The sequence below is a fragment of the Hylobates moloch genome, unplaced genomic scaffold, assembly GCF_009828535.3.
Source record: "Hylobates moloch isolate HMO894 unplaced genomic scaffold, HMol_V3 SCAFFOLD_23, whole genome shotgun sequence".
In the NCBI taxonomy this organism is placed as follows: Eukaryota; Metazoa; Chordata; class Mammalia; order Primates; family Hylobatidae; genus Hylobates; species Hylobates moloch.
The window spans coordinates 19,272,546-19,288,694 of record NW_026652298.1 but is presented as its reverse complement, the minus strand read 5'-3'; the positions used below and the strand labels follow the sequence as shown (position 1 = coordinate 19,288,694).

Below are 16,149 nucleotides of genomic sequence, written 5' to 3'. Positions count from 1 at the left end.
CAACAGAAACGCATCTAGGCCAGTGGGAATGTAAATCAGTGCAACCACTTTGGAAAAAGCTTTGCATTATCTAGTAGAGTTGAACACTTGCAAACTTCTATGACTCTGCAATTCTTTACTTTGTTATGCATCCTAGAGAAACACACATGAGCACTGGAAAAGATGTACAAGAACGTTCACAGGGCATTATTTGAATTTGCAACACTCTGAAAACGACCCACGAGGTTAATCAACAGTAAAATAAGTTATATATTCATAAAATAATACACTATTTACCAATGAAAACAAGTGAACTACAACTGTGTAGTACATATAAATATGGATGAATCTCAAAAACAGCGTGGAGTAAAACAAGCCAATTACAAGAAGAATCATGCGGTATGCTTCTTATTTGAACTTCAAGAATAGACAAAGCTAAATATGTTTAAGGATGTATATGTAGTTGGTAAAACCACAAAGAGAAGCAAGGGAATAATTAACCCAAAACTGAGCATCACATTTACCTCTGGATTGGAGAGACAGGTATACTATCAGAATTAATGGGTGGTTGGCATGCAGAGTTTTTTTTTGTTTTTTGATTTTTTGAGACGGAGTCTCGCTCTGTCACCCAGGAGTGCAATGGCGCCATCTCGGCTCACTGCAACTTCCGCCTCCCAGGTTCAAGCCATTCTTCTGCCTCAGCCTCCCTAATAGCTGGGACTACAGACGTGTGCCACCAGGCCCGGTTAATTTTTTCTATTTTTTAACAGAGATGGGGTTTCACCGTGTTGCCCAGGCTGGTCTCGAACTCTTGAGCTCAGACAATCTGCCCACGTCGGCCTCCCAAAGTGCTGAGATTACAGGCGTGAGCCACTGCACCCAGCCGCAGGGGTCTTTTAAGGCATTGATAATGTCCAATTTCTTGACTTTACTAGTAGGTTCATAGGTTGCTTTTTATTCATTCTTTAAAGCATATATAAAAATTTTAGGTAATCATTTGGAGACATATTGGTTTGTGATTTTTTTAAAAGGGCAAAGGAAGAGTAAAAATCCAAAAAGGAGTTGGCTGGGAGCAATGGCTCGTGCCTGTAATCCAAGTACTTTGGGAGGCTGAAGCAGAAGGATCATTTGGAGCCAGGAGTTTGAGACCAGCCTGGGCAACAAAGCAAGACCCCATCTCTACAAAAAAACTTAAAAAAATTAGTCAGGCATGGTGACACATGCTTGCAGTCCTAGCTACTTGGTAGGCTGAGGTGGGAGGATCACTTGAGCCCAGAAATTTGAGGCTACAGTCAGCTAGGATTGCACCACTGCACTTGCTCCAGCCTGGGTGACAGAGCTGAGACCCAGTCTCTTAAAAAAAACACTAAAGGCCAAGTGTGGCGGCTCACACCTGTAATCCCAGCACTCTTACTAATTACATAGTGAAAACACAAATTTCTTCTTGCAATTAAACATTTCTAAAGAGTCTGATGGGTTAAAAAAAATTAAGTTTAAAGATTCATAGAAAAGAAATATTTCTTCATAAAATTTTAGAACAGATATTTTTCTGAAAGCTTCCAGCACAGGAAAAAAAAAAAAAAAGTTGTTTGCAGTTAAAGGATTGAGAATCAGAAAGGCATGGAACTTCTCAACAGCACATTAGGAGCCAGAATGCAGCAATGCCTCTACAATTTAGAATTAAAATAACTTCCAACCTATAATTCTACACCTAAACTATCAAATAAGTGTGAGAATACAGGAAAAACATATATCTAGATAGATCTATATGTCTATATGTGCATTATATGCAACTAAAAGTGTGTATTTCTTATGCAGTCTTTCCCAGGGAACTCCGATGAAGTGTTCCACCAAAATGAGCGAGTGAACCAAGAAGAGGATGACATTAGATCCAGGAGATACAACAGAGGAGATAATCTCCAGGATGCCTGTGAAGAAAGATCCCTGGATCCCAGGATGATTATAGGACAAGTTGTTCATAATCCAGCAGGCCAGAAGACTTCCAAGGAAACTCATTCAAGAAGGTGAAAATGATGGATGACTCCTTCAAGGTGAAAATGGGCCAGCCCCAGTGGCTCACGCCTGTAATACCAGCACTTTGGGAGGCTAAGGCAGGCGGATCACCTGAGGTCAGGAGTTTGAGACTAGCCTGGCCAACGTGGCAAAACCCCATCTCTATTAAAAATACAAAAATTAGCCAGGCATGGTGGTGCATGCCGGTAGTCCCAGCTACTGAGGATGTTGAGGCAGGGAGAATTGCTTGAACCTGGGAGGCAGAGTCTGCAGTGAGCCAAGATCATGCCACTGCACTTCAGCCTGGGTGACAGAGCGAGACTCCATCTCAAAAAAAAAAAAAAAAAAAGAAAAAGAAAAAAAATGATGACGACTCTTTCAAGAAATGAAAATGATGAGCTATCTGGTAGGTCTGAATGACTTAAGAGGAGATTTAAACATTTGGGATAATTTGAAGATGAGCTGGTGTTCGTCTTCATTTATTTAAATAAATAAATAAAATTATTAATACGTGAATTTTATCTCAAGAAACAAAAATAAGCAATGTACATAAAAATTAAGCAGATGACTGGCCAGGCGCGGTGGCTCACACCTGTAATCAGAGCACTTTGGGAGGCCGAGGTGGGTGGATCATGAGGTCAGGAGATGGAGACCATCCTGGCTAACACGGTGAAACCCCATCTCTACTAAAAAAATAAAAATAAAAAATAAATTAGCCGGGCGTGATGGCAGGCGCCTGTAGTCCCAGCTACTCGGGAGGCTGAGGCAGGAGAATGGCGTGAACCCAGGAGGCGGAGGTTGCAGTGAGTGAGAGCGCGCCATTGCTCCAGCCTGGGCGACAAAGTGAGACTCCATCTCAAAAAAAAAAAAAGCAGATGGTTATAATTGTTTTAAAAACAGAAAAGTGTTGATGAGAAATTGGAAACCTCATATATTGTTGGTGGGAATTTAAAATGGTGCAAGCACTGTGGAAAACAGTTTAGCATTTCCTCAGAAAGTTAAAACAGGCCAGGCGCTGTGGCTCACACTTGTAATTCCAGCACTTTGGGAGGCCAAGGCAGGTGGATCACTTGAGGTCAGGAGTTTGAGACCGCCTAGCCAACATGGTGAAACCCTAAAAATACAAAAAATTAGCCGGGCGTGGTGGCAGACACCTGTAATCCCAGCTACTCAGGAGACTGAGGCAGGAAAATCGCTTGAACCCGGGAGGCGGAGGTTGCAGTGAGCTGAGATGGCACCACTGCACTCCAGCCTGAGTGACAGAGTGAGACTCTGTCTAAAAAAAAAAAAAAGTTAAAACATAGAATTACTATATAGCTAGCAATTTCGTTGTTAGGTATATGCCCCAAAGAATTGAATACAGTTACATGCTCCATCAGATACCTGTACCCAAATGTTCCTATCAGTATTACTCATGGTAGCCAAAAGGTAGAAGCAACCCAAATATCTACAAATAGATGAATGGATAAATAAAATGCAGTGTATCCATATGGAATATTACTTGGTCTCAAAAGGAAGGAAGTACTTATGCAAGCTACAACATGGATAAACTTCAAAACAATATGCCAAGTGAAAGAATCCAAATGCAAAAGGTCAAACTGTATGCTTCCATTTAGAGGAAATAGTCAGAACAAATAAATCCATAGACACCAATTAGGTTGGTGTATCCCAGGGGCTGGGAATGGAGTGGGATGGAGAGAGAAGGAGGGCCTGCTTAATGGATACAGAGTTTTCTTTGGGGGCCATGAAAGTGTTTTGGAACTAGATAGAGGGGATGGTTGCACAACATTGTGAATGTACTATAATAAATGCCACAGAATTGTGTACTCTAAAATGGTTTAATTGCTGTGCATGATGGATCACGCCTATAATCCCAGCACCTTGGGAAGCCAGGATGGGAAGACTGCTTGAGCCTAGAAGTCTGAGACCAGCCTGGGCAACATAGAGAGACCCTGTTTCTTAAAAAAAGAAAAAAAATTAGCTGGGTGTGGAGACATGTGCCTGTAGTCCCAGGAGGCTGAGCGAGGAAGACTGCTTGAGCCAGAGAGGTCAAGGCTGCAGTGAGCCATGATTGCACCACTGCACTCCAACCTGGGCAAGAGAGAGACCCTGTCACAAAAAATAATAAATAAATAAAATGGTTACTATGTGAATTTTACCTCAGGAAAAAAAAATAAGCAAACATACTAACAGGACAGTTATTACTTCCTAAAAAAATAAAAGGAATACAGGAAGGGAAAATAAATAAAAATTTACCACAAGCTTCAGCTCCACATAGCATTTATATAGTCATGATAATGTAAACATGTAATGTGAAAATATGAATCTAGCCAAAACTATGCCATAACTATAAAGAGGCGAAGGCTAGTACAGGAAAGGGGGTCATGGAGCAAAGGGATGAAAGACATGAAGACTCATCCTTCATAGCCTGAATCAGAGGAGTGGATAAATACTCAATCTAAAGATAAAATAAGGCAGGAAATGAGGAAAAAAAAAAACTGTTGAAGTGCATCCAAAGTCACAGATGGTTAACATTCATTCCACTCACTTGGGAAAGCATCTGGCGTGATCGTCTAATGGGTCATCACCTTCCTGCCATTTCTCTAAACACCCTCCACAGGAAAAGCACTGGACGATGTCCTTTATACCTAAAAGTAAGGAAACTTGATCAGTGCCACTGGCGTGGGCATCTGTCCATTAACATGCAGGTAATAACCACCAGACCTGTAATAGTGAAAGCCTATTCAGTCTCCAGTTGGTTTTGTGACAGTCAGAAGTTGGTTACCAGTAAGGCAATTTTCTATATAAGACTGTCCACCAATGGGGTAACCGGCGAGTAGTCATTGAATGCTCCTACACACCATGCACTTTGATGCGCACCATCCCTCTGCCCCATTCTCCTTTGATCAACAAACAGATTGGCAACCGGAATCTGGAATTGAAGCTCCATGAGGGGGCTGGGCGCAGTGGCTCATGCCTGTAATCTCAGCACTTTGGGAGGCCAAGGCCAGCGGATCTCCTGAGGTCAGCAGTCTGAGACCAGCCTGGCCAACACGGTGAAACCCTGTCTCCACTAAAAATACAAAAATTAGCTGGGCGTGGTGGCACGTGCCTGTAATCCCAGCTACCAGGGAGGCTGAGGCAGGAGAATCGCTTGAACCCAGGAGACGGAGGTTGCAGTGAACCAAGATAGTGCCATTGCACTCCAGCCTGGGCGACCAGAGTGAAACTCTGTCTCAAAAAATAAAAATAAGCTCTATGAGGGTAGAGATTTTTGCTCACTAATGAATGACATGAACCTAGAAGAGTGCTTGACACTCATGTGGCACTCAATTAGTATTCATTTAATGAATGAATCAGAAAGAATATATTTAGAGCTCAAGGAAAAAAAATACCAGCAAATCTAGCAGCCCTTATGTAAGTGAATGCATGAAGAATTAATTGCCTCTTACCACATTGTTGCCAGGTTTATTACACCAGAAATAGGATTAAGTCTCTTTGTGAGATTATATTTCTTTGGAAAGAAATTGGTATTTAGCTCTGCAAAAGGATCAAACTAGAAACAGAGCATTTCTCATCTTCCTTCCACTCTGGGAAAGCTGGGGCAGAGGAAAGCCTCCCAGAAATAGGAGATCCCAGAGCTTGCAAGATCTGAAAAGGGTCAGAGATGATTAGGATTTGTGTGGAGTGGTGGAGGATTGGAAAGGAAGAGGGGGAGCACACTGGTCAGAGGGGTCTTGCAGAAGGCTGACAGGAGGAAGACACAGTAGAGTAGGGGGAAATGGCAAACGCTCTTTCCAAAGGCTTAAGATTGTGAGGCAGTCAGATTTTTTTTTTCCAATGGCGTATGTCTGTTAGGTAGAGTGACAACTATATTCTGCTTCTCTGTATTGCTCTATGATATTTGTGACAGCTTCTTGATCTCTCAGTTACAGATCTGCATTAACCTCCACTGTAACTTATGCATGTGTTTGGTCTGAGCAAGACCAGCAAGGTACCTAGGAACCTTTCCCTGATCATCTTGTATTTCAGGCAGAAATTTAGCTGACAGGAACCAGCCCATCATTTATAGATTGCAGAGGTGCTTCCTAATGACCAGCAGCTAAAGAGAAAATGCCACAATCTGGTGGAAGACCCTGCATGTTTAGGAATCATGAAAATGAGTTTCCTGATTTTCTCCTGCAGGCAGAATGTGGCAAAGATTGCTATCCATGTTCCTATTATCTCAAATCCTTCCATACTAATAGAAATCCCAATATTTAGCTGGGCACATTGTCACCCGGGAAAAAGATTAGGCTTCCCAGCTCCTCTTACAGCTAGGTATGGTTATCTGACTAAATTATTATTATTATTATTATTATTATTATTGAGACAGAGTTTCACTCTTGTTGCCCAGGCTGGAGTGCAATAGCATGATCTTGACTTACCGCAACCTCCACATCCCAGGTTCAAGCGATTCTCCTGCCTCAGCCTCCCAAGTAGCTGGGATTACAGCCACCCACCACCATGCCTGGCTAATTCTTTGTATTTTTAGTAGAGACAGAGTTTCACCATATTGGCCAGGCTGGTCTCAAACTCGTGACCTCAGGTGATCCACTCACCTCGGCCTCCCAAAGTGCTGGGATTACAGGCGTCAGCCACCGTGCCCGGCCCATGCAACTAAGTTCTGGTTAAAGAAATATAAGCAGAAGTGTCCTGTGACAGTTTCTAGGAGCACTTTGTCGGGGGACAAGAGGTGAGGAGAGTAATGTGTAGAAAGAAAAGACATGATAATTATCACAAGTAGAATACTTGTATTCATTGTTAGTCCAGACCTTAAGGTTTCAAATTTGAAGGTTTACCACCTAAGGGAAGAATAGAAAACTGGGAGAGGATGTATGATGCAGGAAAGAAAAGAGATCTATGCCAGGTACAGTGGCTCACACCTGTAATCCCAGCATTTTGGGAGGCCAAGACAGGAGGATTACTTGAGCCCAGGAGGTTGAGGCTGCAGTGAGCCATGATCTCACCACTGCCCTCCAGCCTGGGTGACCATGTCTCAAAAAAAATAGAAAGAAAAGAAAATGAATCTATAAGAAATGCTGAAGAGAGGCCTGGCGCAATGGCTCACACCTGTAATCCCAGCATTTGGGAGGCCGAGGCGGGCTGATCACGAGATCAGGAGATCGAGAGCATTCTCACTAGCACAGTGAAACCCTGTCTCTACTAAAAATACAAAAAAGTAGCCAGGCATGGTGGCAGGCGCCTGTGGTTGCAGCTACTCCAGAGGCTGAAGCAGGAGAATCTCTTGAACCCGGGAGGCGGAGGTTGCGGTGAGCCAAGATCGTGCCACTGCATTCCAGCCTGGGCAATCCTGTCTCCAAGGGGGAAAAAAAAAAAAAAGAAAAAGAAATGCGGAAGCTAGTGGACATTGCTGAGTGTAGCTAAATGCAAGCCCAGGAGCATAAAATCTATGTGGGAATTAAAGGTCAAGCAAACAAGTGGGCACAACCTACTGACTAACCTGTGTAGAAAAGACCTGCTGTGGCCAGTGCTGCAGCTCCCACAGCTGATTCCCGGGGCCAGTCCTTAAAAGAGTCCAGCCGTAGTTCTTCGTAAGCAAAGATGCTGTCATTGCAGTAAGCTTGAATAAAAAGCACAGGGTGAGACCAGCAGGCTTTAGTCTTTTTTTTTTTTTCTATATCTTTATTGCTGCTGAACAAATTAAAGAGACCAGTAGGCTTTGATATTGCAATTATCAGTGTTCAAGTTGTCCCTTCACAGTTACAGATGGAATGATGTCTAGAGTTTGCTTCAAAATAAACGGGAGAAAAAAAAAGACAAAAAAGAGATAGGGACAAAAAAATCAAAAGAAGAAATAAACAAGCAAAGCCTTTGGAAAATGTTCGAGTTTTTACCTGATGCCATAGGTAATTCCCTCTGGACCCAGGAATTCACAAAATGTTCTCCCTGAGGGAAATTAAAATTCAAGTTGTTGATTGTCTGACTTTTTTCTTTCTTTTTTTTTTTTTTTTTTTTGAAACAGAGTCTCGCTCTGTCATCCAGGCTGGAGTGCAGTGGCCCGACCTTGGCTCACTACAAGCTCCGCCTCCCAGGTTCACGCCATTCTCCTGCCTCAGCCTCCCGAGTAGGCAGAGACGGGACCACAGGCGCCCGCCACCACGCCTGGCTAATTTTTTTTTTGTATTTTTAGTAGAGATGGGTTTTCGCTGTGTTAGCCAGGATGGTCTCGATCTCCTGACCTCATGATCCATCCGTCTCGGCCTCCCAAAGGGCTGGGATTATAGGTGTGAGCTACTGCGCCCAGCCTGATTGTTTGACTTATGAAGTATATACCTATCTATGAACAAGAACTGAAGGAACTTTACCCCAGAATGAAGAGTTTCACTGGATGGAACGGCAGAGTCGTAGGAGAATTATTCCTTTAATTTTTATTTCTGTTGATGTTGCAATTGTTTTTATGCAGTGCAAGCAAATATACACACACACACACACACACACACACACGCACGCATGCATGCACGCAAGCTGTGAATGTTTATGCATACTCAGGAGGAAGCCTTCTCAGGGTCACTGTTTCCAGAAACTGACCTTGAAAACAGACTTGCATTTAAATATCACAGATGTACTTTGACGAATGAGGAAGTAAGAGACATAGAATGGTAACTAAATTCATCAGGGTATTATATATTGAGCAACTGATTCTTCTGGGAAAGCTGCACACAATTTCTTTTTGAGGAAACACCTCCCCTTCCCCCACTGCCAGGCAACGTTCTCTATAGAGTTCTGGTCTCCTAAGTCATGTTAATCACCAAATTCTCAATTTGGTTAAGCCAGTTTGGATTCGATTTCCCATCACTATCCACTAGGAAATTTTTACTGATTCAGGATAGTTGGCCAACTGGGAAGAGCCAGCTCTGCGGCCCACTGTGGGTGACAGCGCCTAGGTCAGGAGATCTTAGCAAGTGTGCAGATAGGGGCAGCAGAGGGAAGCTGGGGCAAGTGGCTTCATTCATAAAGGGGAAGACTATAAGGAAGGCAAGCAGAGCCCGTCAGAAGCCAGCCCTGGAAAAAGAAAAAGGCTCTAGGTCAGCAAGTGAATGTGGTATTTTACACTTTGAAGATGGGAGCCAGGGGAATGAAAGGAGAAAGGAAGAATGAAATCAGACCCATGACATAAAAAGAATGCCTATGTCCTTCTGAGTCAGACACTTACAGGTAATCCAAACACTTGAGGAAAAAATTGCTGTTATACATTACCGTTATGTCAACAAATCCCTTGTAGCTTTGAATATACTGGGTAATTTCCTCTGAGGATTTCTTACTTTGAAGAAATTCACATCTGTAATTAATGAATATAATTAAAATTTACCCCAGTACTGGGATAGAGCTGTCCTATGTCACAATGAACATTTATAAAAACGTATTGAATTGTTGAATTTTATTACACTTCAATAAAATTGCCCAAAAATTTACCATAAAACTTAGGAGAATTACCATTATTCTCATATAATTATTTGTCATTTCTATTAGTGACAACATGTGTATTTAAAATTAAATATTCAAGTTAACTTTTTTATTAAAATATACAATACAATCAAAGAGACTGATTTACATTAAATATAGGATGGAGCTTTTGTTTTTTGGAATTAAGCAGTGGTGACTAAATCTAGTCCCTGGGGTTATATGAAAGTTACTGTCAGTAAAGAGAACTATATTTAAAATAATAGGCCAGATGCAGTGGCTCACATCCAAGAGTTCAAGACTAGCCTGGGCAACATGGCAAAACCCCATCTCTACAAAAAATACAAAAATTAGCCGGGCATGGTGTCACACCTCTGTAGTCCCAGCTACTCGGGACGCTGAAGGGGGAGGATCATCTGAGCCCGGGGAGGTAGAGGCTGCACTGAGCCATGATCAGGCTGCTGCACTCCAGCCTGGGCAACAGACTGAGACCCAGTCTCAAAAGTAAATACAAAAAATCTTTTTAAAATAACAATAATAATATATTTATCTACTGAGCAAAAAATTACCATGCATTAAAAAGTAATGGCTATTAGGCCAGGCATGATGGCTCACGCCTGGAATCCCAGCACTTTGGGAAGCCGAGGCAGGTGGATCATGAGGTCAGGAGTTCGAGACCAGCCTGGCCAAGATGGTGAAACCCTGTCTCTACTAAAAGTACAAAAATTAGCTGGGTGTGGTGGCGGGCACCTGTAATCCCAGCTACTTGGGAGGCTGAGGCAGGAGAATCGCTTGAACCTGGGAGGTGGAGGTTGCAGTGGGCCGAAATCATGCCACTGCACTCTAGCCTGGGCAACAGATCAAGACTCCATCTCAAAAAAAAACAAAAACAAAAACAAAACAAGTAATGGATGTTAATTTATAATTTTTGATTTTTTAAAAAAAGAGAAAATTGAATACCATTTTAAAAACACATTCATTTCCCATAAAAGAGAAGCAGTTTTAAAATTAACTTTTAAAAATTCCTCCAATTCAGCTGGGCATGGGGGATCATGCCTGTAATCCCAGCACTTCTGGAGGCTGAGGCGGGTGGATCACTTGAGGCCGGGAGTTTGAGACCAGCCTGGTCAACATGGCGAAAACCCATCTCTACTAAAAATACAAAAATTAGCCAGGCATGGTGGCGAGCGCCTGTAATCCCAGCTACTTGGGAGGCTGAGGCGGGAGGATCACTTGAACCTGGGAAGCAGAGTTTGCAGTAAGTCATGATTGTACCACTACACTCCAGCCTGGGCGACAGAGAGAGACTCTGTCTCAAAAAAAAAAAAAAAAAAAAATCCCTCCGATTCAAATTTAAGTTTTCTTTCTATGGTGCTGTAGCAAAGAATGGGCTGGGAACCCAAAGGCTGGAGCATTAGTACCCACTCTTCCACCAGTGGGGATGTGACCAACCTTGCCATGTTCTCTTATAATCACAGGAGAACATGGATGCCATCAGATGATCTGCATATTTCCCCAGGGCCATGATTCTATGTGGTAGGCAGCCAGGGTCCCCAGTTTCCAAGGATTGCCCTAAGTCTGCACATAACCTACATAGCACACAATGCACGGGGTGATTCCCTGTCCTCATGATTTATATGGATTGAGGAGGAACTCAGTACCTTAAAAAATTACCATAAAATCATCTTACATTTATGGAGTGCCACATTTTAAAAAGTGTAAGGGTATACTCATTTTGTTGATAGTTTATAAAAAGAAGCAACAAATTGAAGTCCAAAAAGCTAAAGACAGAGTAACCAACAAGAAACTTGGGGATTCTTGCTCTAATTCCAGCTCTTAAATTTTATTGACTGACCATGTGCTTATGATGACAAACAAATGAAAGGCAAAACAGCTGGTCATCTGTCATCCTCACATTTTACATGGTAATTTTTACAAAGCATTTGATCCGTATACTTTGTTTCTCATCCTTACAACCACCAGACAAGCTGTACATTATTATCTGCTGTGGAAGTTGCAGATACCAAGATGAAATCACTTTGTCAGACGCACACAAAATAGGGCTGGGAAGGCACGAAGGAGTGGGGTTCAGGCTTTCATGTCCAAGATAGGAACGGTTCCAAAGACTTTCTAAGAATCCCATAAGAAATCCCTTCACGCCTGTCACGCATCTCCTGCTTTGCATTGCTTGCATATATGCACGTATTTCTATGACAAGGTTTATCACTGCACATTCTTTTGGACTGCAGCAATTCAGATAAGATAAGACAAGATGAGATGCTGTCAAAAGAACACCTGCCCAGGAACGGCATCTCCACCAATGAACACACAACAACTCTGGCTTTGAGCCTTCAGAACCAAGGAATTCCCTTCTGCCCTCTCTCCTCCCCCCTCTTCCCTCTCGCCTGTCTCCTGTCTTCTCTCTTCTCTCCCCTCTCCCCTCTCTCCTCTCTCCTCTCTAAAGAAACTGGAGCCTTGTCATATTGCCCAGGCTGGTCTCAAACTCCTGGCCTCCAACGACCCTCCCGCCTCAGCCTCCCACATAGCTGTGATTACACGTATGAGCTACCATGCCCAGCTATGAACTCTGTTTCTAAGCAGCTTATGTGAACTTCTGCCTTTTGCCAAGAAAAATCCCCTTTACTCTTCCCTCACTGCACGTGCCTGTGGTTTACCGTAGTGCATTCCAAATCATAACCCTCTTTTCTTATTCCTGAATAAATTTGACATATTTGGGGATATCTTTCTCTAATTTTTTTTGTTGTTGACACTGCATTTTACATATGAGATTCAGACAAGGTCAGTCACTTGCCTAGGGTCTGGTAGTCAGGTAGCAGCAGATTCAAGCCTGGCTCTATCTCCTAAGCCTCTGCACTACCCCCTGCAAGGGCAAACAAGGGTTTGCTGGCCTGAGCTCCTTCCTGCTCTAGGAGTGGTTGCTGGACTGCTGTCTCCCCTCCCTGTGCTTATTACCTTACCCTCCATTCTATGTTAGAGAAGGCATATGAAGGCCCCTCCAGACAGGATGTGTGGCTCTAGTAGGTACTAGTCACATGATAATGTGATAATATGTGAATGGTGCCACTGGTACTTGTCCAGTGTATAACCCAGCGACACTAAACACAGTGATCCTGAGGCTAAGTGAAGCCTGAGCTGAGGCCAGAGCTGAGACAGGTGCCCACGAGCAGCGGCTTGTGCTCCAGCTGGGGCTGCTGTTCCCTGTTACATATGCATATATGGTACACTGTCAGCATGGACAAGGACTGCCTGGGTGGCTGTTATGATTCGTCAGGGAGCCAGAGTGACTGTCAAATGAGTTCACAATTCTACCTTCATTTGTCCCCATAACCATCTCATCTGCTTGTCTAGCTTTCTCTCTCTCCTCTTCCTGCCTTTCTCCTCTCCTCCCTGTTTACTTCCTCCCTCTCAATCTCCTCACTTTCTTTTCAACTATGAAAGTAATATATACTTGTTCCCAAAAATTTAAACAAGACAGCAATGAACAAAATAAATGTGAAAATCAGTCACTACTTCACCCCCTGACAAATCCAGATCCAGAAGTATCTACAGTTTGGTTTACATATTTTCATAAGTTTTTCTATATGTTTTCAAGCAACTCCATGTATAGTTTGAGTGGTTTTAAACATTTTCAAAGTCTCACACTGCACTTATTGTGCATATTGCTTTCCCACACAACATATCAAAACATATCAAAGATATCCATTCACTTTTTTTTTCTTTTGAGATGGAGTCTCACTCTGTTGCCCAGGCTGCAGTGCAGTGGAGTGATCTTGGCTCACTGCAACCTCTGCCTCCCAGGTTCAAGTAATTTCCTGCCTCAGCCTCCCGAGTAGCTGGGACTACAGGCACGCACCACCACGCTTGGCTAATTTTTGTATTTTTAGTAGAGATGGGGTTTCACCATGTTGGCCAGGGGAGAGGGGAGATAGGAGAGGAGAGAGGGGAGAGGGGAAAGGAGAGTTCATCACTTGAATGAACTCCTGGCCTCAAGTGATTTGCCCGCCTTGGCCTCCCAAAGTGCTGGGATCACAGGCACGCCCAGCCTTTTTTTTTTTTTTTTTTGAGATGGAGTCTCGCTCTATTGACCAGGCTGGAGTGCAGTGGTGCGATCTCAGCTCACTGCAAACTCTGCCTCCCGGGCTCAAGCAATTCTCCTGCCTCAGCCTCCCAAGTAGCTGGGATTACAGGCGCCTGCCACCACGCCTGGCCAATTTTTGTATTTTTAATAGAGACAGGGTTTTACCATGTTAGCCAGGCTGGTCTTGAACTACTGACCTCAAATGATCCGCCTGCCCTGGCCTCCCAAAGTGCTGGGATTACAGGCATGAGCCACCGTGCCGGGCCTCCATTCACTTTTGTGGGCATGGCTATCCATGTGCAAGATGACTTATAAATGTAAATAACTATGTCCAGTTTTGTCGTTAATTTAGCATCCAACCAACAACTTTGCATGTAGTAGGTGTGTGACAAATGTTTGTTAAAGAAAATAGAATCTGAGGCTGGGCACGGTGGCTCATGCCTATAATCCCAGCACTTTGGGAGGCCGAGGCATGTGGACTGCCTGAGGTCAGGAGTTCGAGACCACCTCGCCAATATGGAGAAACCCTGTCTCTACTAAAAATACAAAAACTAGCCAGGTGTGGCAGTGTGTGCCTATAATCCCAGACCTGGGTGGGTGAGGCAGGAAAATCGCTTGAACCCAGGAGGCAGAGGTTGCAGTGAGCCAAGATTGCACCGCTGCACTCAAGCCTGGGCAACAGAGTGAGACTGCCACAAAAAAAAAAAAAAAAAAAAAAAAAGAAAGAAAATAGAATCTGAGCCTGACCAAACTGCTAGATCCAAGTGTCAGGTTCCTGGAAATGCAGAAGGTAGAGGAATATGTTAGACTATGCCAGAGGAACACATCCTGCCAAATCTAGAGTAGAGGGAATTTTACAGGACAGATTACATGGCTTCTTTAACAAATAAGTGACAAGAAAAAAGAGAAGGATAAAGAGAAAATCTACAAATTAAAAATCTTAAGGGGCTGGGCACAGTGGCTCATGCCTGTAAGCCCAGCACTTTGGGAGGCTGAGATGGGAGGATCACTTGAGCCCAGGAGTTTTTAGAACCAGGAGTTCCAGACCAGCCTAGGCAATAAAGTGAAACCTTGTCGCTATAAAAGATATGAAAATTAGCTGGGCATGGTGGTAGGCACCTGTGGTCCCAGCTACTCAGGACGCTGAGGTGGGAGGATTGCTTGAGTCTGAGAGGTGGAGGTTGCAGTGAGCTGAGATTGCACCATTGAACTCCAGTCTGGGCAACAGAGCAAAAATCACTCTCAAAAAAAAAAAAAAAAAAAAAAAAAAAAAAAGGCCAGGAGCCGTGGCTCACACCTGTAATCCCAGCACTTTGGGAGGCCAAGGCGGGCAGATCACGAGGTCAGGAGATCAAGACCACCCTGGCTAACATGGTGAAACCCCATCTCTACTAAAAACACAAAAAATTAGCCGGGCGCGGTGGCGGGTGCCTGTAGTCCCAGCTACTTGGGGGGCTGAGGCAGGAGGATGTCGTGAACCTGGGAGGCGGAGCTTGCAGTGAGCCGAGATCGCGCCACTGCACTCTGGCCTGGGCGAAAGAGCAAGACTCCGTCTCAAAAAAAAAAAAAGAAAAGAAAAAAAACAACAAATCTTGGTCAGACGCAGGTGGCTCATGCTTGTAATCCTAGCACTTTGGGAATCCAAGGTGGGTGGATCACTTGAGGCCAGGAATTTCAGACCAGCCTGGGTAACATGGTGAAACCGCATCTCTACTAAAATTACAAAAATTAGCCAGGTGTGGTGGTGCATGCCTGTAATGTCAGTTACTCGGGAGGCTGAGGCACAAGAATCACTTGAATCTGAGAGGTGGAGGTTGCAGTGAGCCAAGTTGCACCAGTGGGCAACAGGGTGAGACTCCGTTTCAAAAAAATAAAATAAAATAAAATAGCCGGGCGCGGTGGCTCAAGCCTGTAATCCCAGCACTTTGGGAGGCCGAGGCGGGCAGATCACGAGGTCAGTAGATCGAGACCATCCTGGGCTAACACGGTGAAACCCCGTCTCTACGAAAAATACAAAAAATTAGCCGGGCGTTGTGGCGGGCGCCTGTAGTCCCAGCTGCTCGGGAGGCTGAGGCAGGAGAATGGCGTGAACCCGGGAGGTGGAGCTAGCAGTGAGCCGAGATCACGCCACTGCACTCCAGCCTGGGGGACAGAGAAAGACTCTGTCTCAAAAAAATAAAATAAAATAAAATAAAATGAAATGAAATAAAATAAAATAAATAAAATAAAATAAAAAATATAGTTATTGTTATTATTTCCAGGAAAAAAAGTGGCTAGGAGATGGATGAAATATGATTTGGCTATGTGTTGACAAGTATTTATTACACTATTCTATCTTTGTATGAAATTTTACACAGTGAAAGTTTAAAAACTTGTTAAAGGAATGAATCTGTATTTGGTAGAAACAAAGAAAGTCATGTGGAAAATACTAGTAAATATAGCATTAAAAATAATTAAAATGTACTTCCTTTTCTAAGCCAGGAACTAAAGACCACTGCGGTAATGAAAACTCTGAGGTTTAAAAATACAATGTTTTCATTTGGTATATATTTAGCAGTACATGAAACCATTTGTAATAATGTTTAAATATTTTT

General features: G+C 43.4%; 2 protein-coding genes across 11 annotated transcripts in view; one reads left to right on the top strand and one right to left on the bottom strand.

The window, feature by feature from the left end:
• The window catches only part of LOC116462610 (survival motor neuron protein), a 74,187-nt gene extending 69,650 nt beyond the window's left edge, over positions 1-4,537 (top strand). For all 10 annotated transcript variants that reach the window (XR_009211737.1, XR_004246404.2, XR_009211738.1 and 7 more), the window contains one exon: positions 1,798-4,537. The gene's annotated coding sequence lies outside the window, so the exon portion shown is untranslated. The remainder of the gene's footprint in view (positions 1-1,797) is intronic.
• NAIP (NLR family apoptosis inhibitory protein) overlaps positions 1-16,149 on the bottom strand; it is a 49,869-nt gene that overhangs the window by 22,039 nt on the left and 11,681 nt on the right. The window contains exons 4-7 of the mRNA XM_032145258.2: positions 9,253-9,334; positions 7,890-7,941; positions 7,496-7,615; positions 4,541-4,640 (exon numbers count right to left, since the gene is read on the bottom strand). Of these exons, the coding sequence (XP_032001149.1) occupies positions 4,541-4,640; positions 7,496-7,615; positions 7,890-7,941; positions 9,253-9,334 (354 nt within the window). The remainder of the gene's footprint in view (positions 1-4,540; positions 4,641-7,495; positions 7,616-7,889; positions 7,942-9,252; positions 9,335-16,149) is intronic.